Source organism: Symphalangus syndactylus, chromosome 19 (genome assembly GCF_028878055.3).
Source record: "Symphalangus syndactylus isolate Jambi chromosome 19, NHGRI_mSymSyn1-v2.1_pri, whole genome shotgun sequence".
Taxonomy (NCBI): Eukaryota; Metazoa; Chordata; class Mammalia; order Primates; family Hylobatidae; genus Symphalangus; species Symphalangus syndactylus.
In genome coordinates, this window is record NC_072434.2 from 77,580,590 (window position 1) to 77,605,581 (window position 24,992).

The window sequence follows — 24,992 nt, forward strand, 5'->3', positions numbered from 1 at the left end:
TCACTGTCCAGATGTTTCAAATCTGCCTAAGAAATCTCCCACATCACATTTATTTGAGCCACATAGTAAAACAGTTTAAGACAATGTAAATTTAAAAGCTGCATATGTCCTGCCTTTCTTTGTTTAGGATAAATCAGTCCCATCTCTAACACTTTCCTAAAAGCTGGATGAGCTAAGGATCCTCCTCTCACTTGCTATAGTGATTTAGAACAGGGTTCTGCCCTCCTGCTGTACAAGGTTTACACTCCCTGTGACCATCCATCAACCTGAATCACTCACAAAGCCTCGCTCCTGGGTGACCTTGAAGCATTAGCAGCACCAGACAGCTGGGAAGCAGCTGGGCACGTTCAACGCCTCCCTGCAGTCGCATGGTCGACTACACTCTTTTGCACTTTTCAAATACTTTAACTGCTCAGCAGAAACTAACAGGACCCTGAGTAAAATTATGCACCACAGCACAATGCATAATAAGATCAAAGCAATGCTGTTTGAGAAATTCAACATACTGGACTTCCTCAAAAGCATCAGCTTTCTGGAATATATGTGTATAATAGCTCATTTCCATACCTTACGTGTCAAACCTTACATGCAAGAGTTTTCTCATCTGTCAGCAAAACAGTGGGATGGGGTCAAGTTCATAATTTGGCTTCTCAGAAGTAATAGCATTCAGACACAAATTCTAGGTGAGGAAATCCGAGGCAGAGAAGGGAAGTGGAAGGACCGGCCTAAGTCACACGGCACATTGGTGATTGGGCAAGGGGAGCTTAAAGCTCTTTTGTCTGCCACTCAGCCCTGGAGGTACAATAGGGGATGGATGCCAGCACCTTCTCTGGCATTCTAGGCTACTTAGTGACACAGAATTATGGCAATAAAGGTATGCTTGTGCACCATCACTCCCTAAAAGTAAAAGGTGGCCGGGCGTGGTAGCTCACACCTGTAATTCCAGCACGTTGGGAGGCCAAGGTGAGCGGATCACGAGGTCAGGAGTTCGAGACCAGCCTGGCCAATGTAGTGAAACCCCGTCTCTACTAAAAATACAAAACATTAGCCGGGCATGGTGGCAGGCACCTGTAATCGCAGCTACTTGGGAGGTTGAGGCAGGAGAATCGCTTGAAGCCGGGAGGAGGAGGTTGCAATGAGCTGAGATCATGCCATTACACTCCAGCCCCGGCGACAGTGCAAGACTCCATCTCAAAAAAAAAAAAAAAAAAAAAAGTAAAAGGTAAGGGAGAAGGATTCCTTTGATAAAAGCCATTACTTGCTTTTATTACGAGTCTTTTGATTTCAAGTGACAGAAAACTCAACTCAAAATGGCTTAAGTGAAATAAAGAATTCAGTGGCTCATGAAGCTGAAAGGTCCTTTTAGGCCTCGGTGGACTCAGGGGATAGGTGAGTGTCATCATTCTCTGTGTCCCTCGGCCCAGCCTTCCTTTGTGTTTGCTGTGTCCTCAGGACAGTTCCTGCTTTGTGGTGCCAAAGGACTGCTAACAGCAATAGGCTTGCACCCCACACCACCAAGTCCAGTGGGAAGGAAGGAAATTCCCTTCCCTGCTGGTGCCTCACACACTAAAGTCCCGGAACTCACTCTGGCTAGACAAGAACAATAGATCTCTGGGACGCCAGGCTTCACACCTTTTCTTTCTCTGGCTTTGGCCCTCTTGGCCGTAGTCTCACGAACTTGTTTGTTTCCCACTTGCCTGTGCCCTAATGTAAGTCTTCCCAGAGTGAAACGAAATAGGAGGCAGGCACTACCCTGCTGTCTGTTCTCAGGTTTGGCCCATATGTCCCCAGCCAGTTGGGTGAGATGTACTGACTTTAAACTTTGATCTCTTTTCCAGTTCCTCACTCCGTCTTGACATTTCTATGTTATCATACATAACTATGATTTTTTTTTGGCTGGTTCCTCCTTATTTCTATTTCTTTTGGAAAGTTCAAGAGTTGGTCCATATTCCTACTTGGGCCATACCTGTCAATCCCAGTACCTGCTGTCTCCCCAAACATGGTCCTGTAGTAGCTAAACCATGTCAATGCCGAAACAAGTCATTTTCATCCATACACACACACACACACACACACACACACACACACACACACACACACACACGCATCTTGTCTTAGTCACTTCAGGCTGCTATTAAAAAAATACCATAAACCAGGTGGCTTAGAAACAACAGAAATATGTTGCTCACGGTTCTGGAGGCTGGAAGTCCGAGATGAGGGTGTCAGCATGCTCAGGTTCTACTAAGGGCCTCTTCCAGGTTGCAGAATGCCAAACTCTCACTGTGTACTCCCATGGAGGAAAAAGGGGCTAGGGAGCTCTCTGGGGTCCCTTTTATGAGGGCACTAATTCCATGCATAAGGGCTTCACTCTTACGACCTAATCACCTCCTAAAGGCCCCACCTCCTAATACCATCGCATTGTGGGTCAGCCTTTCAACCTATGAATCCGGGGGAGAAGGGACCCAAACATTCAGTCCACTGCAATCCTCAAAGTGAATCTCATGCATTTTTATATTTCCCAAAACTTTCATTTCTGTATCCATCTGGACAACTCTGAGTTCTGCCTGGGAAGGAAGATTCCTGAAGACTCCCTGTTAGCCCCCAGTTAAAATAAGAGCATTTGGAAATCCCTTTTCCAGATGTGTGAAGTTATTTAGCACCCTAGAAAATCAAGGGCAGGTCATAGCCTCAAATAGGGATTTCTCAAATCACCCATTTAAAAAGCCACCGTATCTGGGCCGGGCGTGGTGGCTCATGCCTGTAATTCCAGCACTTTTGGAGGCCGAGGCAGGTGGATCACGAGGTCAGGAGTTCAAGACCAGCCTGGCCAAGATGATGAAACCCCATATCTATTAAAAATACAAAAATTAGCCAAGCATGATGGCAGGTGCCTGTAATCCCAGCTATTTGGGAGGCTGAGGCAGAGAACTGCTCAAACCTGGGAGGCAGAGGTTGTAGTGAGCCAAGATCATGCCACTGCACTCCAGCCTGGGCTATAAAGTGAGACTCCATCTCAAAAATAAAAAAATAAAAATAAATAAAAAGTTGCATCTGTATTAATTAGCTCAACCCCCTTTCTGGGCCTGAGACTGTATTCAGAATCTCAGATGGTCACTTGTTGTCCATGAGGATCATCGAGGCTTCATTCCTGTTCCTATGCATCCATGCTTAGCGTCTGGAGCTGCTAAAAACCAGGCTGGGGCCATGGGGAAGCATCAGGAAGCCTCTCTCCAGGAAAAGGAAAAGACAAACATGCACGCTGATGACTTGCAAAGTGGCCACTCACCACGCTTTCTTGCAGCCTGAAGACAGGGACTCCATTCTTTTGAGCTATGAATGTTTTGTGGTCCAGTGATGAGTATGAAAGCTCAAAGCTCAGCCTAATGATTCTAAGGGTGGTCTTGGCAAGCTGCATTGCTTCTGACCTGCAGTGGTTCTGACCTGTCCTACCACTGTGAGCAAATGCCTCAGGGCTCTGAGCTGCAGCTGCTTTCCTTTCCAGACAGGCCTCTCTGGCCACACAGGGCTCTTGTGATGGTGCCTTCCTTTCAAGGCTCTCACGGGCAAATGCATTAACTGGCATTCTGTGTGTGTGTGTGTGTGTGTGTCCTCTGAGAGGCTTCAGGATATAACAGGAAGCGTGTTCTGGGCTTGGAATAAGCCCTGGGTTAATATCCTGGCTCAGCTGCTCACTTGTTCTGTGACCTTGGGCAAGTTCTTTAACTTCCTTGAGTTTCTTTTTTCTGATCTGTCAAATGAGAAAAATGAAAGTCTACTTCCAGAGTGAATGTTAGGACTGGAATGAATATATTAGAGAAGATGAGCAGATGTTCAATAAATACAAGAAGATGAGGATCACCATTGTTACTGCTACTACTGCTGCTCCACTCCTACTACTGTTATTATTACCATTAAGAATAATAGTTCCAGGGCCCAACTTACTCCTAAGTATGGGTCTGAAAGCTCTAATGGACCGGGTTCCTGATAAAGGAGATTCATGACATTTATCTCAGCAGTAACTACAACAAGGGCATTGAACAAATAAAAATGTGTTGCGTTCCTTGTCATGGTATACCCAGGCACCTTGTAAACGTATCCAAATAAATTATGGGGTAACTTAACTGCAAGTCAATATATGTAAATCCCTGCCTGGCATAACTTTAAAGGAAGGACAGCTTTTAATTACAGGGTTGCATTGTACTATTAACCCATAAGCCAGAATAAGCGGCCTGCTTTGTACTTAAGAAAAAAAATTGCCTTTTGAGAAGCTCAATGCTTTGCAAAGATCTTACAAGTCAACCTTAAAACAGCTTAGTGGGTAGAAAGCATTCAGCAATATTCATTTGGAAAAAGTTAAAAAATAAACTGTGAAGTTGAGAACTTCTTTCTTTGATTGCCTGATCAAGCCAGGTATCCCTGGCTCCATCCTGTTCACCATCATTAACAAATCATGAATGAAGCTCCAGATGGTGACAGGTAATCCCATCTGCTGCCAAAGTGAGGGGGCTGGAAGGGTGAAAGATGACATGAATGAAACTGACCTCTACGGGCTGGAATACTGAGTTAAAACCAATAAGATGAGAGTTCATAGAGGAAATGTAAACTTCCTGTTTTCAGTAAACCACACTCACACATAAGATTAGGATGATGAAGGGTCAGCTCAGCAAATGTTTTATAAAATAATGAGACATTTTAGATTTTAAGAGGCATGAATGAGAGCAGGACACCTGGTTTGCAGAAGTAACAGGTCCTTCTACTGAGAACCAATGAGATGACCTCTGGAGCAAGGTGAAGGTGGGGAGGGTTAGGGGCAATCCAGTGAACATCCAGATGAGGCCGACTAGGATTTCCAAGGTCTAGACCACTTCGCGTAAGGAACAGTTTGTACCATTTAGCTGAAAAAGAGGGTGGCAAAGGAAGGAGAGCTGCCTCCAAACCGGTAAAGAGCAGTAGGTGTAGGAATCAGAATCTTGATGCTGTCTCAGCAGGGGTATCCAGGTGATATCACAAGGAGAAGATTCAACTCAATGAAGAGCCCACAGCTGTAACAGCACTCACAAGGGCTGCCGAGCAAGGCACAAGATCTGCTCCACCAGCAGCGAGAAGAGACTGGATGGTCCAGAGCACAGAGGGGCTGCCGTAATTCCTAAGGGTCTGTGCTACACTCATGTCTATATTACAAACCAACAAGGGGCTGGAAAACAACACAGTGAGATTCATGAGAGCTCACTAAGACCACTTACAATATTTTTATCATTTATTTTGTTGTTAGGTAAACCACAAAACCGTGGGACTTAGAGAGCCTATTATTCCATAAAGGCAGCTGTGACGCTCGAAGAACAGAACTGGGGCTCAGTGACTGGCCGAGGTATCAAAATAAACACGGTGCCTGAAGGGAAAAATAATATTTATAGGGCACCTCACAGCAGGCTGGCTATGGATGTGATGGTACACGATCTATATAATGTGTCGTTTCCCCTGTTGATTTGATTGCCTTCTGCTGTTTCAGAAAGGACTTCAGGTAGATTGCAGGGATACATAATATATGTCTAGTTACAACTGGATTAAAAGCTGAATGAGAAAAGATAGAAATTTAGGAAAGGAAAATGAAATGGGGTCAGGAATAAGGATAGGTACGTTGTACATAGAAATGACTTACACATTTACCACAGCAAACCATGTCTCTTTTGGTGTGTATGACTTCTGAGGAGTAATCATCTCATTTGACAGATGAGTTAACTGGGGCTCACAGACAAAGTAACATCCCAAACACCTAACCAAGCGTATGTGCTGGGATTTTAATTGTGGTTTGACCAACCACAAAGCACAAAGCCCGTGCTTTCTGATGTTCTACCGCTGCCTCAGTAAGAGATGAGAATTAAGTAGAACCAATTATCTTCTTGCTGAGAAAGGCAGGTCCAAGGATACAGATGCAGAGTTGATACTTTTGCAGACCAGTCACACAGAGTGATTCCTGCTAGGTAAAGCCTAGCACAGTACACTCGCATAGATGATGCTTAATACACATTTGCTGTAAAGGATAACACCCAGAACAGTGTAACATTTTAAAACCAATCTGGATAGAATTCTAGATATGTAACCATCATGAAAGCTTTATTTCCCTTTCATCTAGTGCTGTAGGTCTAATGTATTTTACATTTTATAGAGGTTTTTTAACATATCAAAACAAAATCTCTGTTAATGGGAGTTCTCATTATTTTAGAAAGCTGAAAATAGTCAACTCCTTTAGAACAAAGATGTTTGCTGAGATAACTGGGCACATGTGTCATGTAATTTCTGGCCTAAACATTTGTTTCATGTTAATGACAAAGTTTGGTTATTTAGTGACTGTTTATATACAAAGAGCAGGATGATAAATCATAATATCAGAATGTTTTTCTAAAGCTTTCTAGAATGCTCTGACATTAGGGGGATGTATAAACACAAAGCACTATTATATACTGCATTTGCTATTGTTGCCTGGAATTAAAATAAAGACACCACGCAGAGCTCATAAAGACAGATTTTAAAGACCTTGTTAGTCAAGACCACCTCAGTCTAGCAGTGAGTGTTCTCACCCCAGCAAATGTGAAGCCAGATTAGGATTTCTATTTCCTCTGACATAATACTGTTAGACTTAATTCACTTAAGAAATATTTACAGGCCAGGCGTGGTGGCTCACGCCTGTAATCTCAGCACTCTGGGAGGCCCAGGAGGGCAGATCACAAGATCAGGAATTCAAGACTAGCCTGAACAACATGGTGAAACCCCATCTCTACTAAAAATACAAAAATTGTCCAGGCATGGTGGCGGGCCCCTGTAATCCCAGCTACTCAGGAGGCTGAGGTAGAAGAATCACTTGAACCCGGGAGGCAGAGTTTGCAGTGAGCTGAGATTGTGTCACTGCACTCCAGCCTGGGGGACACAGTGAGACTCCGTCTCAAAAAAAAAAAAATGTACAGAACACCTGCTTTTTGCAGGGCCCCATTAGGCATACAAAAATGAAAACTAAACAAGTTCAGAATTGAAGGTATATATAGACTACACCAATCTTGGGTAGAATTTACTGATGGTCATAGCAGCAAATTTATTTTTCCAAACATGACTGCTACAGTACCTCTCCATCCTACAAACCACTCTTGAATCTTACCATATATCCACCAAGAGGCAGAATATAATTCCCCTTTCTTTGAATCTGGGTGGCTGAATGACTTACTTGTAGAAAATAGAATGGGAGAGAATCAATGCTGCAGAACTTCTGAGGATAGGCCAGAAAAATCAATGTAACTTTTATTAATACCTTACTCACTAGAAAACTTTTGCTGAAGCCCTGAGGCCACCATGCTCTCAGGAAGCCAGAATTCTGACTCACCTAGAGATTACAAAGAGAGGTTCTGAGACTACACGAAAAGAGAGAAAGATGTCCAGTTAGTCTCCAGCAGTTCCAATTCCCTATTTCAGTCCCAGTTAACCACCTTTATAAGGGTCCCCAAATCACAACCACTCAGCCCAGCCCTTCCCAAATTCCTGACCCATAGAAGCCATGAGATATGATAAATTGTTTCCTGTTGTTTTAAGACAAAAACTAAGGTTTACAGAGATTTGATATTGAGTAACAGACAACAAGAACATAAAGGCAAACTGTTAGAGGAATTTAGGAAAGGAAAGATAATTTTTAATTGGGGTGATCGGGGCAATTTCATGGCAGAGTTGCCATTTAAGTTGGGCTTTGCCAACTAGGTGTGGACAGGAAATGAAGAGGTTGAGGGAGGGAAGGTCATTCTATATGAAGGGTATGATCCAAGGTGAGGTTTGGAATGGAAATTCACAGTATATCATGTGTGAGAAAGTGGTGTGGGAGATGGGCTAGAAAGTTCGAGAAAGAAGGGTCTATATCTGTGCTTTCCAATATGGTAGCCTCCCATCGCAGGTGGCTATTTAAAGTGGGTTAAAAGTAAATGGAATTTAAAATTCAGTTCCAGCCGGGTGCAGTGGCTCATGCCTGTAATCCCAGCACTTTGGGAGGCCAAGGCAAGTGGCTCACAAGGTCAGGAGATCGAGACCATCCTGGCTAACACGGTGAAACCCCGTCTCTACTAAAAATACAAAAAAAAAAAAAAATTAGCCAGGCGGGGTGGTGGGCACCTATAGTCCCAGCTACTCAGGAGGCTGAGGCAGGAGAATGGTGTGAACCCGGGAGGCGGAGCTTGCAGTGAGCAGAGATCGTTTCACTGCACTCCAGCCTGGGCGACAGAGCAGGACTCCGTCTCAAAATAATAATAATAATAATAATAATAATAAAATAAAATTCAGTTCCTCCGTCAGACTAGCCCCATTTCAAGTGCTTGGTAGCCCTATGTGGCTGGTACCTGCCATATTGGAGAACACAGACATAGAATATTTCCATCATCCAGAACTTCCTATTGGACAGTGCTGGTCTACATGGCATTTCTCCGTTTTCCTCAGGCACAATGAGCCACTGCAGGCTTTTGAGGAGAAGAGTGACAAGCTGGGAGCTCTGTTTTAGGACAGCTATCCTAGAGCTATGTGTGGGCAGAGAGTAGCAAGCAGGTTAGTTAGGAGGCTAGAGTAAAAAGGCAGACAGGGGACACATTTGTCATATGCCCTAGTGAGGCACAGAATCAGGGAATAGGAGGTGTGCAGGTTTCAGGACAGGCCAGTTCGGGGAGAAAAGGGACTAGCTGTGATTATCAGGTCACTGGTGATTTATTTATCCCTTCCTTGAAGTATTAAAATGGTTTTGTTACACCGCAGCTCTCATTAGAGACCTGCACAAACAAAAGTCAGCTTTAAAAGATCTGCAATAAAAACCAAGGGACTGGAAAGTGAGGGAGCAGAGGTGAAAAGAAAGAGGAAGCCAGGAGAGGGGACTGCCAGGTGGCCTCCAACACACACCCCCAGGCCGGTGGCGGCAGTTCATGGTGGTAAATATGCTCACTAAAGCTCCAGACGAGAATGTCTTTTCAGGCGGCCCTTTTAAAGTGATGGAACAACTAGTACAAAATTAAACAGGATAAGTGACGTTAACTGACTGGTCCTTTGTATCAGACTCAAAAGATGGTAATTAGAACGGCCACATAGAAACTCTGCAGTCAGAACACTAAAACTCATTAATTAGGATTTGAAACTAAAAAAAAGTTTTAAATAGAATGAGCTTTCCAGAGTGTTTGTAAGGATCCAGATGAGATTTCCTGTCACTTCCTTTCCTGGTACCCACCACTCTACTGCTGTGATTTCCCTCCACTGATCTTTTCAGCAGATGGGCCAGAGGACGCTGCGTTCTGATGCCTTCACAAAAGGCAACAATAGACCTTCAGCAGACTGGGTTTTGCACCAAGAACTCTCTCCTGCAGTGGAATTGACAATTTCCTTCCACTTGGCTCCTTCGGAAAGACCTAGGAAAGGGCAGGTTTCCTTGTACATACCCACAGACCCTGAAGCCCTCTTCCAACCCATGAGAACGGCAGCCAGAGGCAGACACCCCACACACACATACAGGGAACCTAGTGCTAACATCTGTGTTATTTACTGATGAAAAGAATAAACGTGGCAGAATCACTTCTTTGTGGGACTGAATAAACATAAATCTTGCTCTAGAAGCCCATATGTTTAAGTAACCCACGTAAACTGACAATTCAGACCCAAACATCTCACTCAAAAAGGATGGCTGAATTTTGGAAGTGAGGAGACTAAATAACAAAACACCTAACTCCTTTTGCGCGGGTATTAGAATGCCTCCCTCCAATGTCATCTCTGCAAAAAGATTCCCCTTTCCACCGGGGACACTTAAAATCCTTTCTGACTCAACTGAGAGGTGTTTTACTTCTATTGAATCTTCCCAGGCCAGAAAGACAGATTCCCTATCTGAGAATAGGAGGCAAAAAGAAACCTTTTGTACTGAGGACCAAGTCTTAAATATGTTGTACTTTCCCTCCCTGTTTAGGTGAAAGCATGAGAAAATACTCCTACTCTTATTTACAAGTATTTGCACTTTCTGGAAGCATGACTTTCAGAGCTCCAAAAAGGTCCCCCAAATTATTTTCTCCTAAAAAAGCTTAAAGAGAAGCCAACTGTGGTAGTTTTTTTTTTTTTACTCTCTGGCTCTGTAAATATGCATGTCTCTTTAGACAAATGGAAATGAGCAGCCTTGTTTTGTGTGAATTTCAAGACAACTTTACTTTTATTGCAAAATCTACCACTCTTAGAAGACAAGAAATCTACCAGAAACCTGAGGACCTCCTTCAACTACTCACGGGCCCAAAGTAGGGCTCACTGGTTTGGTTAGTTTTCACCAGGGCACCCCTAAATGTGAGATTGTCCGAAGGAGATCCCCCCCGAGTCATGGTAAACACCTACTAGCATGAGTCAAGCTGGGACAGGAAACTCCCTGAGGAGCAGTAAGAGAATAATCATCCTAGCTCAGGCCCACGTGGTGCTTACTTTGTGGCAGCCCCTATTCTTGGTGTTTTATGTATGTTAATTCATTTTCTCCTCACAAGTCTATGAAGTAGGTCCTATGATTTCACTTCCATTTTACAGATGAGGAAAAGGAGGCCTGAAATGATCAGTGTTAAGTGGGAGAGATGAGGTGTGAACTCAGGCAGGCTGTGTTCTAATCCCTAAGCCACACCACCTGTGCCAGAAGGATGCAAATTTTATAAACCATCTCTCGGGAGAAACATGAAGCCAAAGGTCTAACTTAATGATGGCCTCTGTGAGACATAAAAGACACATTGTAAAATGCTAGCACTCTGCAAAATGTAAACAAATTATGGAAAAAGGATTAGGGTTTAAAAGTAACAAATAGCACAAGTATGGCTAATAAATTAGGGCAGAGGAGATTGAAATGGAAGACCTGCCCCAACACATGGAGCAATCCAAAGGTCTCTGTCCCAGCTGAAGACCTCCAGGTACACATGCTTTCCTTCCCTGCTAGCTATTCTCAAGACCTTCCCCCACAAATCATTAAGAGGTCTTTACGATTACTTGGTGAACCATTACTTCTCTCTTCTCACCTTCCCGTAAGAATAACACTCCTACTTCATCAATCACCAATTGCTTAAGGAAATTTATGACAGGTCCAAATAGTGAAGAAAAAGTGAAGAAATCATCTTCACTTTGCCGCAAGTTTTATGGCACTCAGAAAAATTGGTGGTCTGTTTTCCATAGAGCTCTGATGGTTGCCCACTTGTACGGGACTGTATATTTAGTATGCTCACAGAAGGGATGCTACAGACAGGAAAAAAGTATGCCATCCAGGGGCCATCTTGGCATATCAAAGGACATTAACAATGGCTTGTTAAACAACCCTCCCCTAGGTCATCTACAAAAATTGGCAGTGATAACTCACTTTTCCTTCACAACTGGTGAAACCTGGACTAGTATTCATTGGCTAATTTGAAATCAGTCATGTTCTTTCCAGATCCCTGAGACCCAAGTGCTGAGTCAATGAACTGAAGAGGTCATCAAGAGAGACAGGTTTGGCCTGGCCCCACAGCAGGGGGAAGCCTGAAGCCAGAGACTTCCTAACAGAGGAAGGCAGAGGAGCCTTCTGAAGCACAAACTGGAGAAAAGTAATTGAGCACTGATTTTAGGATCTTACTTGTAGTTTTTCTCCCAGAATTTCACTGGCCTGACATATGATGTGATGAAAATGACACTCCCAAGAAATGGGCTCAATGGGGTAGAAAAGATTGATGTGGCAATCGTCTGAAAGAAAAGCATGGCAGAATCTGAGAATGTTGAGTTAAGGCAAAAAAAAAAATTATCATTCTTATATTTTTAAAATATTATTTCAAATTTTGATGAGTTTTCACTAAAGTCATTTTTTCCACCAAAGAAGGAACAAAGAACACACACTTAATTTCTCTATGTATAGATTTATAAATATAAAACTTTCAGTAGTACCATGCTAGGTATCATTTCACCACCATGTAAACCAAATGATTCTCATAAAAATCTCAGCAGTCTTAGTCTGATTCATGGCAAAGGTTTAATATCTAAGGATTGAAAAGAACAGTTGCTTTTCACTAAGATTATTAGCTGAACAAAACACACTAGGGTACATTTGCTAAAGTATCAAGTAGCTTTGTAAATAATTAATAGTAGATGATACTTTTTGAAAATAAATAATTGTTTGGGAAGGTAGCATCTCTGTTTCTTGAAGAATGTTTTCCCACTGTTTGAAATATCTATCCATCTATCTATATAGGTAGATGGATACACAGATAAACAGATATCATATATTGAACACCATTGGTTCAATTCAAGTCATATCTAGTTTTTAAGCAAAAAATACCACATGCACATGAAGTAAGTGTTTTGTGGGCCAAGTTGCTTCTTTAGGCGTTCTTATATGAGTTTCTCACGTACTGGCATGCATCAATTTCACACACCTTGCTTGATCAAAGAGGTAATTGCTCAATATTAAACTTAGCATGTCTGTTGCTTTTGGCTTAAGCCCAACGGATCTTTGGTGATTAGTGGCGAGGCGCCAGAAGCAACAGTTCTCTGAGCAAGCTGGTCCCTTCAGGTCTCACTCCATCATTGGAGACTCCCAGCTGCCAATCACTCACCATCATTGTGGTGCAGAGGTTCTGTGGGCCTGTGGTTGGAAGCGCAAGAGAGAACTGCTGGCCAGAATCCACAGGGGTGGCAGAAGTCAGTGGAGAGCCAGACTGCCCAGGTCGTATAATATGGACATCCTTCCTGGTCCTAGGGTATTAGGACTTGGATCATTCTACTACAGATATGATCTGACCTCCTACAAGGCTGATCTTCCTACCGGGAAGTTGTTGACAGCTGTATCTCTCTCACTGCTGAACTAAGGGGGATCTTATTTCTGTAACCCATGTTCCAAAAGTTCTGTCAGAGAGTAAAAGAGAAATGCTTGGCACAGACAGGAAGACTCTGCATTTCATTATCAAGAATATAGAAGTAACTCGGACTTCTAAGTGGTTTAACATAACGTTAAACAAATTATGTGATAAAGGGGTGGGGGTGGAAGTGGGGATTCCCTAACGGCCCCATTTATATGTAAGATATAAAAAAGGGAGTGAGTCTTGTGCTGTCCACACTTTCACATACATTTTCGTAGATTTAAAATCAGATTTAAAAAAAATTAGCCAGGCATTGTGGCGCGCACCTGTAGTCCCAGCCACACAGGAGGCTGAGGTGAGAAGATCTCTTGAGCCCAGGAATTTGAGGCTGCAGTGAGCTAGAATTGCACCACTGCGCTCCAGCCTGGGCAACAGAGTGAGACTCTGCCTCAAAAAAAAAAAAAAAAAAAAAAAATCATGATTTTTTTTTTTTTTTGAGAGTGACTTTTTTTTTTTTTAAACTTTCTATTTACTCCCAAGCATTTTCAGGAGTAAAATGTCACATCCTCCATTAATAATCCATTCCAATGTTGAATTGTTTAGGTATCAAAAAGATCTCTATTGTGCTGCAATTTAAATCCAATTCTTTTTATTTTGACCTAGGTTCAAATAGAGAACTACAGAACAATACGCTACTGTGATATCTATTATCACCCATCAGTTTCCTCTTCTGAAAGCTGAAAATACCTAAATACTTCTGCCACAAAACACAACAAATTAGCTATTATGCTCCTCATCATTGGAAGAAAAGGGAATTGCACGCAAGATATCATTGAGTGAAGGTATTGAAAAAAATATTAGAAAGCAGAGTCAGGTCAGAGGTGGAGTTTTCTGAAGGGCTGTGTTGAGAAGCAAGGAAAAGGGAGAAGTCCCCACATCAGGGGATAGGGGGTGTGACAGGGCTTGCAGAGGAACCAGGGCAAAACCAAGAGGAGTCAGGGTTGGGTAGATGTGCTAATATGTGATCATCTGGCTAAGTCTGTCTAATTTGTAGAAGACAGTAGTCTTGCATGATCTCTACACATATTAAAAGGGGGGCTGATGTGGCTCTTGTTTTTGATTCTAAAATTTCCCCAGAGATTACATCGTACATTTTTTAAATGCCAGAAACAATTATCCAAAATTTAAGAAGTGAGGAAACTGTGCTAGTCTAAAAATAAAGTTCAATGTGGTAGGAAAGGAAATGACGTTTAATAGGTTAGAGGGAGGGTGGCAGTGAATAGAGAGAATCTTTTTTTGGGGAAAGATCAGTAAAGAATTATAGCACACTCTGGGCAAATATGAAAGGCTGTCACTACTACTGGCAAGGCAGTGCCAAGAAAGAAGAGATACTACGAAGAGTAGGCACATAAAGCCCTCTTTATTTCTTTCTAAGAGAAATAGCTGAGAGATTAACCTAAGGGGTAGTTGATCACTGCTTTAAAAGCACACTTAAAATGAAAACATCAATTATTTGTTTTGTTTTTTGTTTTTGTTTTTGTTTTGAGATGAAGTCTCGCTCTGTCACCCAGGCTGGAGTGCAGTGGCACCATCTCGGCTCACGGCAACCTCCGCCTCCCAGGTTCAAGCAATTCTCCTGCCTCAGCCTCCCGAGTAGCTGGGACTACAGGTGCCCACTACCATGCCCGGCTAATTTTTTTGTATTTTTAGTAGAGACGGGGTTTCACCGTGTTAGCTAGGATGGTCTCAATCTCCTGACCTCATGATCTGACCTCCTCGGCCTCCCAAAGTGCTGGGATTACAGGCATGAGCCACTGTGCCTAGCCAGAAAACATCAATTATTAAAAGATTTTTAAAAATCATTAGAAGCGCAAAAGGATGCACCAAGTAGAAAGCAGCCCTCCCAATCTCCGGCTTTACTATAGAGAATCTGGCTAAGTCTGTCTAATTATTAGAAGACAATGGTCTTACATGGTCTCTACACATATTAAAAAGGTGAATATTCTCATCTTTCCCTGGAGGTTACAAGCTCAGAAGCTAACTGAGGCTATGGAGGGAGAAAACATGCTAGTACTGGAAAAAGCAATTTACCAAACAGTGCCCTGCTGGCCTGAAAGCTAATTTAATTCCAAAACAGAGCAAATCAGTCCCTTTTCAATGCTGAGATGGAGCCCACAGCTTCTTAATAGAGTGATAAAATAATTAACATTTCAAAATAATCCAAGATCCAGGGCTGACACTTAATAACTTAATAGCTTTGGGTGGCATGTATATCTAGTTTTTCAACTATTTATCTCATTATATTCTGAACAGCATGATGTTGGACTCCAAGGAACAAATATCTACCTTTACAACTGATGAAGGATGAGGTGGGTGTCCATGGGTATGGGGGAGAGGGTAAAGATCCTGTCAGTGGCCAGCCTCCAGGGAGGTCAATTTGAAGGCTCTGTATCTTAGCAGAAGGGGTGGAAGTGGAAGTTGGTGTCACTAACAGGGCCAGGCTTAGGAACAAAACAAGAGGATCCACTGAGTGCTCTAAAACGGAACCACCAAATGCCCAGTAAAATCTGCATCTCGAATGTTTCCATGTTGTAAGACAATTAGCCTGTATATCGTGAAAGTATGTAAATTTAATGCTCACTGTGCACAAGCTGAGATAAATCCTAATGCTGTCTTTATTCTTATAGGACTTATTAAGTGCCAAATACCATGTGCTCATGTGTGAACCCTCAACACGAATATAGGGCAAGTATTTGAAAATTATGGTTCCCAGAACAGTCTTAATTCAGTCGTGGAACTCCAAGGAATAATTAGTAATATTGAACTCACCTAACAAGGCATAAACATCAGCAAGAAATGCTACAGACAGATGCAAGTCCAAAGTTATGACATCAGGAATTATAACCTCAAGTTTTAAATTCTTGGTGCAACTCCTCAACAACAAATTTGCATTAATCTAATCATTTTCATTTAATACAGAGCAAGACTCCGTCTCAAAATAAAAAATAAAAAAAATTAAAAAAACATGCTTTAAATTCTAAAAAGGAAACTTTAGAAATACGTCAGAAAGAGATTAAAAATCAACTCAATATTTCACCTGTTTTTGTTTTAAAGGACTCTGGAAAACTGAAATTACTGGCTTTATAGAAAATGATTGCAGCTAAAGGGAAAGGGTGGTGCACAAGCTCAGGCTTTGCAAACATGTATATAATTTTTCCTTAGCTTGTTCTGCCAAATGACCTTGAAACACTTTAGAAATATCAATGCACATCTAAGAATAGCAACATAGAACAATGTGTATTGTGAGATCCACTCTTCGTATGCTTAACTTTTTTTTTAAAAAAAGTTAGGGCCTGGAAGAAATCATTTTTCAAAATATAAAATATATTATCACTCAAGGATTATCCTAAACATGTTTCCATTCCTGTACACCAAGTTAAGGTCCTAGAGATTCCCTAAGAATTGTCTTAATGAGCCTTATGTAAATTTCATATGGAAGAGAGATCTGAGCGGTCATTCAAGTTAGCTAACAGCAGCCTTGATGGATTGCCAGAGTTTAGAACTGTGGTTCACACACACTGATGGCATAAGAATCACCAAGAAAGCTTGTGGAAAGACAGATTCTAGGATCCCGCCCCGTGAAATTTGATTTAAAAAGTATGAGCTGGGTCCAGGAATCTACTTAGTTAATTAGTTCCTCCAGGGATTCTGATGCAAGTGGTCCCTGTTTCCTGGGAAACATACAGGTTTAAAAACTCTAAATTCACTGGGAAGGAAAACCTTTGAGGACACATTTTAGGCCTGAGTCAAATTTTAATTAATCTCTTTCTTCAAGAGTATTTTTAAAGCAATTTCTCTCTCCGCTTCCCCTTACCCACATGTGCACATATATAAAATTTAGCTATCAATGTCAAAGTGATGTTTAGAAGGAGCATCTCAAAATTTGTTAGGAAGTAAATTAAAACTATTATGTAAACATTGTAAAACACACACGGAAACCAAGGCTTCTTGGCTAATAGCCACTAAAAGACCATAATTTAATTTTTTAGTCTTCCAAATGCTGTTTGTACCTAATCTTGTGTTTCTGAATATTACTGAAGTATACTATGATAACCATACTATAAAATAAGATACACTTGATAAAAATGTATTGAATGCATTAACCCTATCCACAATGCTTAATAACAGCAAATTTATTTGCACTATTTTGCACAAGGCGACCCAATCATTTAAGCAGTAACTTTCCATTTAAAAGACAGGGTACCTTAATGCAGATCTGGGCATGGGAAATGGAAGGACCAGAAAAAATAAAAGTAACTCCTGAATATGCATTAAGAAGCAGGAAGAGTTCAAAATTAAGAAATATCTCTTAAGGCTAAGTGGCCTAAAGGGATCCAAAGTGCCTCTTCATGTCCCCATTAAAATGTAATCTTAAAGACTTTAAAACCTTTTTATTGCCAGGGGTCAATGAAAAGCTTGCTTCCGTGAAATGTGAATCTCAGCTGGAGGGTGAAAATAGAAGCAGAAAGGATACGAGGAATGGCAAAGAGCTGAGCAAACACGTGAAACGAGGAACCCCAAGCCATCTGCCAAGGAGCCACATATGTCAGGACGAACTGTAACTTGTGAAGCAGGTCCCCGAGCTGAAAGCAAAAGAAAAAAAATTCATCAGAGAGGACAATGACAACAGTGGTAACTGCATCAAGGTCACTTAAAGGACATTTGTCAAGGTTAGGAAGGGGCAGTGAAACTACTGTCTGCCCTCTTACTCTTATCTTCCTGCATCTCATGTGGAATGCAGCCATTTAATGATATTTTGAAACAGCGACAGGCTGATCAGAAGAAATTTTGCATGGTTAATCTCAACAGATTTATTATCTCAACCTATATATATGGTGTATCTCTCTGCCTTTCTCAGAAGAACAATCACAGCTTGGTCTTTCCTCCTTCATATTGGATCTTTTGGAGGGAGTACATACAGAAACCTATCATCATTTGACATTGTGGAGGTTTTTGTGTGTTAATTTCATTTTACCTCTTCAGCTGCTCCTACTGGAGAAAATAGCTCCATACCATTGAAATGCAAGTTACAAAGTACTTTAGAAAGCTAAGACAGGATATGAAGCTATTGCATTGGCCAGACAAGCCAGCACAAGGAAAAATCGAGTTTTGGGAAGATATGGAAAATACAGAAGAGAGACCTCACATAGGGTGAACTGTTCAGTGGTTTGATTGGAGATGGAGATGATGACTGTGTAGGGAAGGATAGAGAAGGATGGACTACTCTGGCTTTAGATCTCTGCATTGTGGTAAGAAGTGACTAATGAATCCCAGATGCAAAATTCTGCTGCTGTCACTTCTAGATGCGGTCAGTCAGTATCCCACCAGGATTTCTCTTCCCCAAATCCACATCTGATCTTCTTCCATAATGAAAACTTCAAATAGCATGCCATGTTTGTTCCTAGATTGACTAGCATTTGAGACAATAAAATACATTCACCAAGGCCATGATGTGAAATGAGAAGAAAAAATACAATTTTTAATTAGGCTCAATAGCCATTATATAAAACAGAAGGTCACAATGAAAACAGGGCAAGGGTTGGGCAATGGGGCCATTAAGAAAGGATTCAAGGAACCAAGATAACTGAGCCCTTCCGTGAAAAGCTAACCTGGTGATTTTGGAACCCAAAGATGAGGTGACCCTGATTTGTTCCATGAAATGTAATGAGGCAAAAGGAGGTTAATTTGAATCCTCTCCAAATCTCTGCCTCACTTTTCTGGTCTCTACTGATTCTCATAAATATTCTGGTTTGGGAGAAAAACTTTAAAGTAGAATAAAACATTATTGGATAGGCCATAGTATATGAACCAAGAATAAAAGGTCTCTCAAAGGCACAGCAGAGAGAATCCTTAAGAAGTCACAGGCATCTGGTTATGTATAGAACCCCTGACCTAAAATCATGTCTACCAGAGACTCTAGTTACAAACCTAGCACTGAGTTTTAGGTGAAAGCTGAAGAATTTTAGATAGAAGAGAATGGAAGAATGATAGGGAGGGTGGCAGACGGTGAGAGGGAAAGAAAAAAAAATAGGGGAAACAGGGAAGATAAAAGGAGGATAAAAAAAAGCAAAGAAATGAAAAATGAAAGAGGAAAACTAGATGATCAGGCTTGGGGAACTATAAGGAAATATCAGTTCCAGGAAAGGAAAAGAGGAGTTTGTTTTTTGCTCATAACTTTTCACTTTCTTTACTCTTACTCACTTGCATCAACCATAGAGGATTGCTCTCGATCGGTTTCCAAGATCTTTCAGAAAGGTCACTTTGGTTTTAATCCTGGGGTTGATTTCAGCCTCCTGAATCCATTCTAGATGGGACTCCACAGGCCCCAGTGTCTTTGAGAGTTTGTCAGTTGAAAGAGCAGCCTGTCACTCTGTCAACCTGAGGTCCAGTCTTACAAGTTTACATAAGATACAGTCATTTCCCTACCATCTTGCTTTTTACCAGTCATTAGGTGACTTCTACAGATCAAGAAATGGATAGTTCTAACACAACTTCAAACTCTTGACTCAATTCTGTGAAGAGATACGATTTGCATTAAAATCCAATATCATTTCCTTTTATCTCCACCATTAACCCAACTGGAAGGGGAACACATCAAGTGCCCAAGAGAAGACATGACTTCTGGGTTACCAACCAGGGCAAAAGTCCTGAAAAGTGGTGGTGGGCTCTCTTGCTCATGTGTACCTAACCAAACTCTATCAGAAAAAAATACCTCTGGATTTGAAATCTTCTAGTCACTCCCCTATTAAGAATTCTTAGTTGAGTTATTAAGAATTAATCTTGTGACTCATGTCTAGGTGAAAACTGCAAGCATGAACAAGATTACCTCATATGATGTATGGCCCCCAAATGCCCTAAAAATGAATCATGAGTTATGGAAAGTTACTCCTGTTAGGTTTTCTGTGTGTTCCTGTATCCTGGGAGGCATTTAAGCCACCTTTTGAAAAAGCTGATAAGTAGGTCAGCTACAGCAACTACAATCACACTGGCTGCCCCAGGGAAAGCTTCATCTGCAAGTTTGAAGCTCTAACAAGTTAAACTTTGCTGCGTTATGATTAAATGAATCCATTACAATTATTTTCTGCTTAGCACAGCAACTTGTATTTACACATAAGCAAAACCAGTAATCAGACATCTAAGGATTCCAGATATAAGCATCCTCCTGCTCTAATTGCAGCCAAAGCTCCAGGTATCCTTGTTCTTTTCCTATGACTCTCTGTGCCTTTTTTTTTTCATGAACTTTGTGAAGAATAAAATACATGCTTTGTAAAGCTTTTCACCATGAAGCTCACAAAATAGACTCCACTGTTCTCAATCATTGAAGAAGCCAGATATCCTGAATGTCATTTCTTTATGTAGTAATGATTCCTCCACAACACAGTAATTTTAATGTTCCTCTGTGAAGCCCACCAGAAAAAGGATGTGTTCTAGATGAGTCAGATGCTAACGCATGCCAATGTTTAAAAGCATGGGCTTGAGGGCACGCTGCCTGAGTTTGAATCCCAGCTCTACCTCTGGTCATACATTTCTGGATCTATAAAATGGAGATGATAACAGTACCCCCTCAAAGTGTCATCTGAGAATGAAATGGCTTCATCTTTGTTAAAGACTTGGAACAGTGCCTGGCAAACATAAATGTTACAAAAGAGTTTGATAAATGTTAGGACAAGTGGATATCTTATTCACAACCTAGTAATTTTAGAGCCCTCTTCCTCCCCAAACTGAAACTTACCAAGTCCAGGTCCTCTCATTTTTCAGAGAAGGAAACCAGGCCCAGAGAGGTTAAGTGGATTGCTTAGGTCAGACAGCAAGTTATTGGCCCATCTAAAACCGGAGATCAAAGTTCCTGATTCTCCACCCAGTGATATTTGTTTCACCCAACTTTACCATGCCTCCTTGAGGCCATGGGCCTTCTGTGAACTACAGCAATAGGAAGAACCTGCCTGACACGCAGCAGCTACGGAAAGGTCCCCTTTATCCAAGATTTCCTGCTGACAGCAGAGGGGCAGGATCACAAGCATGAACATCACACACTATAGCAGCAGCCACGATTCAGACAGATTATGGCTGCAGCCACGTTCTTTCAGGTACACAGTAAAAAAGGACCTGATCTGCCCTGAAACATCCTTTTCAGTAAAAAAGCCTAATTAATAAAATATGATACCACCCAAAAAGCCTGATGACACTCGAGGGATCTCAAAACAGCCGACTGCTGGCTTACTTGTGCTTCTTGAATGTACAACTCCAAAAAGATTGATTTGGATCATGTATTTTATTCTTACAGTGTGGAGAAACATGATCCAGGTTTAAAAAGACTCAACTTCATATTTTCCCTTTACACTTTGCCCTACTCTTTAAGGGTAAAATCAGGTAAAATAATTTAAAATGAGTGTGTATCAAAACAGCAATTTCTAAGCCCAAAAGAAAACCTAAATATTGATCATCAATGAGAAAAGTATATGAAGAGGGGCCTCCTGCACCACATTGGCCATTGTGTATAAAATAATGAAACATTTAAGATAAGACTTCATGGAAACAGCCACACCAACACCTTTCCAGTAAGCATGGCCACAAGCATTATAATATTGTATTGAAGTACTTTAAATAGAAATCTCATTTAGATTAGCTATGAACTTGCATCTCCTTAGACAGTTTGAGGTCTTTGTTTTTATGAAGCTTATCTCACTCCTAACATTCTACTTCCAAGATCTTAAATCTCAGCCCTATTAAAATGCATAATAAACTTTACAAGTTACTGGAATATAAGAGAAAACAAAACCATTTGGGTTTTTTCCCACTTAAAACACTAGGAAAAGAGTAAACAAAATCACAACGAGGGCTGGGCACGGGGGCTCACGCCTGTAATCCCAGCACTTTGGGAGGCCATGGCAGGCAGATCACCAGAGGTCAGGAGTTCCAGAACAGCCTGGCCAACGTGGTAAAACCCCGTCTCTACTAAAAATACAAAAATTAGCCGAGCGTGGTGGCTCGCACCTATAATCCCATCCCAGCTACTCAGGAGGCTGAGGCAGGAGGATCACTTGAACCTGGGAAGCAGAGGTTTCAGTGAGCTGAGATCGTGCCACTGCACTCCAGCCTGGGTGATAGAGAGAGACTCCGTCTCAAAAAAAAAAAAAAAAAAAAGAAAGAAGATCACAATGGAGTAATTATGGCTGTTTCCCAAGGAAAGCCACTGTAAATACTCTCATTTCAAATGAGCTGTTTTGGAAATATCTTTTCAATTAGACCTAGACGTGCTGTTATATCTCTGCTATAGATAGTAAATACACAAACCAGCTTGAGAGAAATGTCTCCAAATAAAGGTGACTCCAAAACTTTTCTTTGCTAACACACTTGCAATAAGGCATATGCTATCTTCACTCTGGAAACACCCCTCCCACACACACTGTCCTTCCCTCAATGAAATAACTGGCTACTTACAGAATTTTCTTATATTTGGGCGTTGTCTTAGGAAGCTATACATCCATTTGATTAAAGTGCAATTTTCTCTTTTGCACTTTAATTTGCAATTCTCCAAATCCCACTCATCACCTTTTCGCCTATTGCTCCATCCTTACTAATCTCCCAGATTCATTCCATCATTTGCCATTTTTTGCATTTTGTTGTATTCAGTTAGTTCTTTCTCATCTTCAGTTAACTTCACCCCAAATTTGGAATTATCAATATTTGAACTTAAACGGGTATACAAGGCCGAATGGCATCGCAGAAACTGGCTGCTGAGTTAAAGATGCACGGAGTTCAAAGTGAGAGAACAGGAAGAAGCTGAGGCTCTCAAGTACTTGGAAAGGAGCAGACGAGATGAGAAGAAATTTGGAGGTTCACAGGGAACCACGTTAATGAATTCAAGAGGGAGCCCAGCTGAGGGATTAAAAGCCGAGAACAAAGGAATTGTGGAAAACCATTAGATGTTTTGAGGCACAGGTGGTGATATGGGGAGTAGAAAAATGTTCAGGAAGGAATAGAAAAAGTAAAGCTAGTGACATCTCAAATGTAGGGCACCATTTCTGGGGGAGGGGAAGCACCACTCTTCCAGAATAACAAGTTGTTAACAGAAAATATGATCATTCAATTTGGGGATATTAAATATTTCCAAATAGTAGCTGACAATATGAGATAGAATTTTGTAAAGTAAAAAACATATTCAGACAATGGTTATAACTCATTACAAGAGTGACTCTCAGGCCAGAAGCAGATTCCACCTCAGTAGACAATGTGTGTTGGGAGCCCATTAAATAGCATCCATCAGACTTTGCAAAATATTGATAGGCTTCATGGAGCATGGTAATGCATAAAGGATACCATCCATTATAAAAATAAGATAATCAAAAAAGTTGTAAGAAAAAAATAAATTAATAGTTAACTCAGAAAAGGGGGCACTCCCCCAGCCCCTGTAACAGTCAGAAGCAAAGAGGTAATTTGAAATAAGAATGGTTAAGTCTGAACTGACACCATGCCGACCTAAAGGGAACACAGACATGGATATAGGTCTTAGGAGCTGAGGAATTGGGTTTTAGCATACTTGAATGGGTTCCATGTCCATAAAGAGCAAATTATAAAAAACTTCATTTACCAGTGCTTGGAAAAAGCAAAAAGAGTTTGCCTTCTGCCTGCTGTAGAGTAGATAAAAATCTGTCATCCAGGCCAGGCGCGGTGGCTCACGCTTGTAATCCCAGCACTTTGGGAGGCTGAGGCCGGAGGATCACGAGGTCAGGAGATCGAGACCACGGTGAAACCCCGTCTCTACTAAAAATACAAAAAATTAGCCGGGCGTGGTGGCGGGCGCCTATAGTCCCAGCTACTTGGAGAGGCTGAGGCAGGAGAATGGCGTGAACCCGGGAGGCGGAGCTTGCAGTGAGCCGAGATTGCGCCACTGCACTCCAGCCTGGGCGACAGAGCGAGACTCCGTCTCGAAAAAAAAAATTTATCATCCATGATACACCAAAACCTCAAGTCCTCATAATACAGGGCAGTGGGATTTAAATTTAAAGTATTCCAGTAAGGTGAAAATTTAAAAACAAGAAATTAACATAAAAGGTAGTGGAGGATGATAAAACTTCCTCACAGGAGTAAATGCAAGAGATTCATTTTTTTTTTTTTTTTTTTTGGCTCCCATGAGTGACAACATACAACATTTGTCTTTCTGTGCCTGGTTTATCTCACTTAACATAATGTCCTCCAGTTCCAATCATGTTGTTGCAAATTGACAGGATTTTATTCTGTTTTATGGTTGAATAAATTCCATTGTGTATATATACACGGTTTCTTTATCCATTCATCTGCTGATGGGGACTGAGGTTGATTCCATATTTTGGCTGTTGTGAATAGTGCTATCATAAACATGGGAGCACAGATATCTTTTTAATATGGCGATTTCTTTTCTTTTGGATAGACAGCCAGCCTTGGGATTGCCAGATTACATTTCTGGCAATTTGAGGACCCTGCCTACTGTTTTCCATAGTGACTGTATTCATTCACATTCCTACCAACAGGGTATAAGTGTTTCCCTTACTTGCTAGCCTTTGTAACATTCTGATAACAGCCATTTTAACTGGGGTGAGATGATATCTTATTGTGGTTTTGAGTTTCACTTCTCTGGTGATTAGTGATGCTGAGCACTTTTTCATATACTTGCTGCCCATTTGTATGTCTTCTTTTGAGAAATGTCTATTCAGAACTTTTGCCCATTTTTAAATTGTTATTAATTTTTTTTGCTATTTAGTTGTTTGAGTTCTTATATATTCTGGTTATTAATCCCTTGTGAGTTGAATATTTTGTAAATATTTATCTCCCATTTTGTGGGTTGTCTCTTCACTTTGTTTATTCTTTTCTCTGCTGTGCAGAAGCTTTTTAGCTTGATAAAATCCCATTTCTCAATTCTGGCCTTGGTTGTCTGTGCCTTTGAGGGCTTACTCAATAAATCTTTGCCCAGTCCAATGTCCTGAAGCATTTCCCCAGTGTTTTCTTCCAGTATTAATTGTTTCGTAGTTTCAGGTCTTATATTATTTAAGTCTTTAATCAACTTTGATTTGAGTTTTGTGTATGGTGAGAGATAGGATGAAACTAGATGTTTAA

General features: G+C 41.2%; 1 protein-coding gene across 3 annotated transcripts in view; it reads right to left on the minus strand.

Annotated features, from left to right (window-relative positions):
- PCNX2 (pecanex 2) overlaps positions 1–24,992 on the minus strand; it is a 352,029-nt gene that overhangs the window by 102,374 nt on the left and 224,663 nt on the right. For all 3 annotated transcript variants that reach the window (XM_063614016.1, XM_055234937.2, XM_063614015.1), the window contains exons 22-23: positions 17,374–17,482; positions 11,624–11,753 (exon numbers count right to left, since the gene is read on the minus strand). In XM_063614016.1, coding sequence (XP_063470086.1) covers positions 11,624–11,753; positions 17,374–17,482 — 239 coding nt within the window. The remainder of the gene's footprint in view (positions 1–11,623; positions 11,754–17,373; positions 17,483–24,992) is intronic.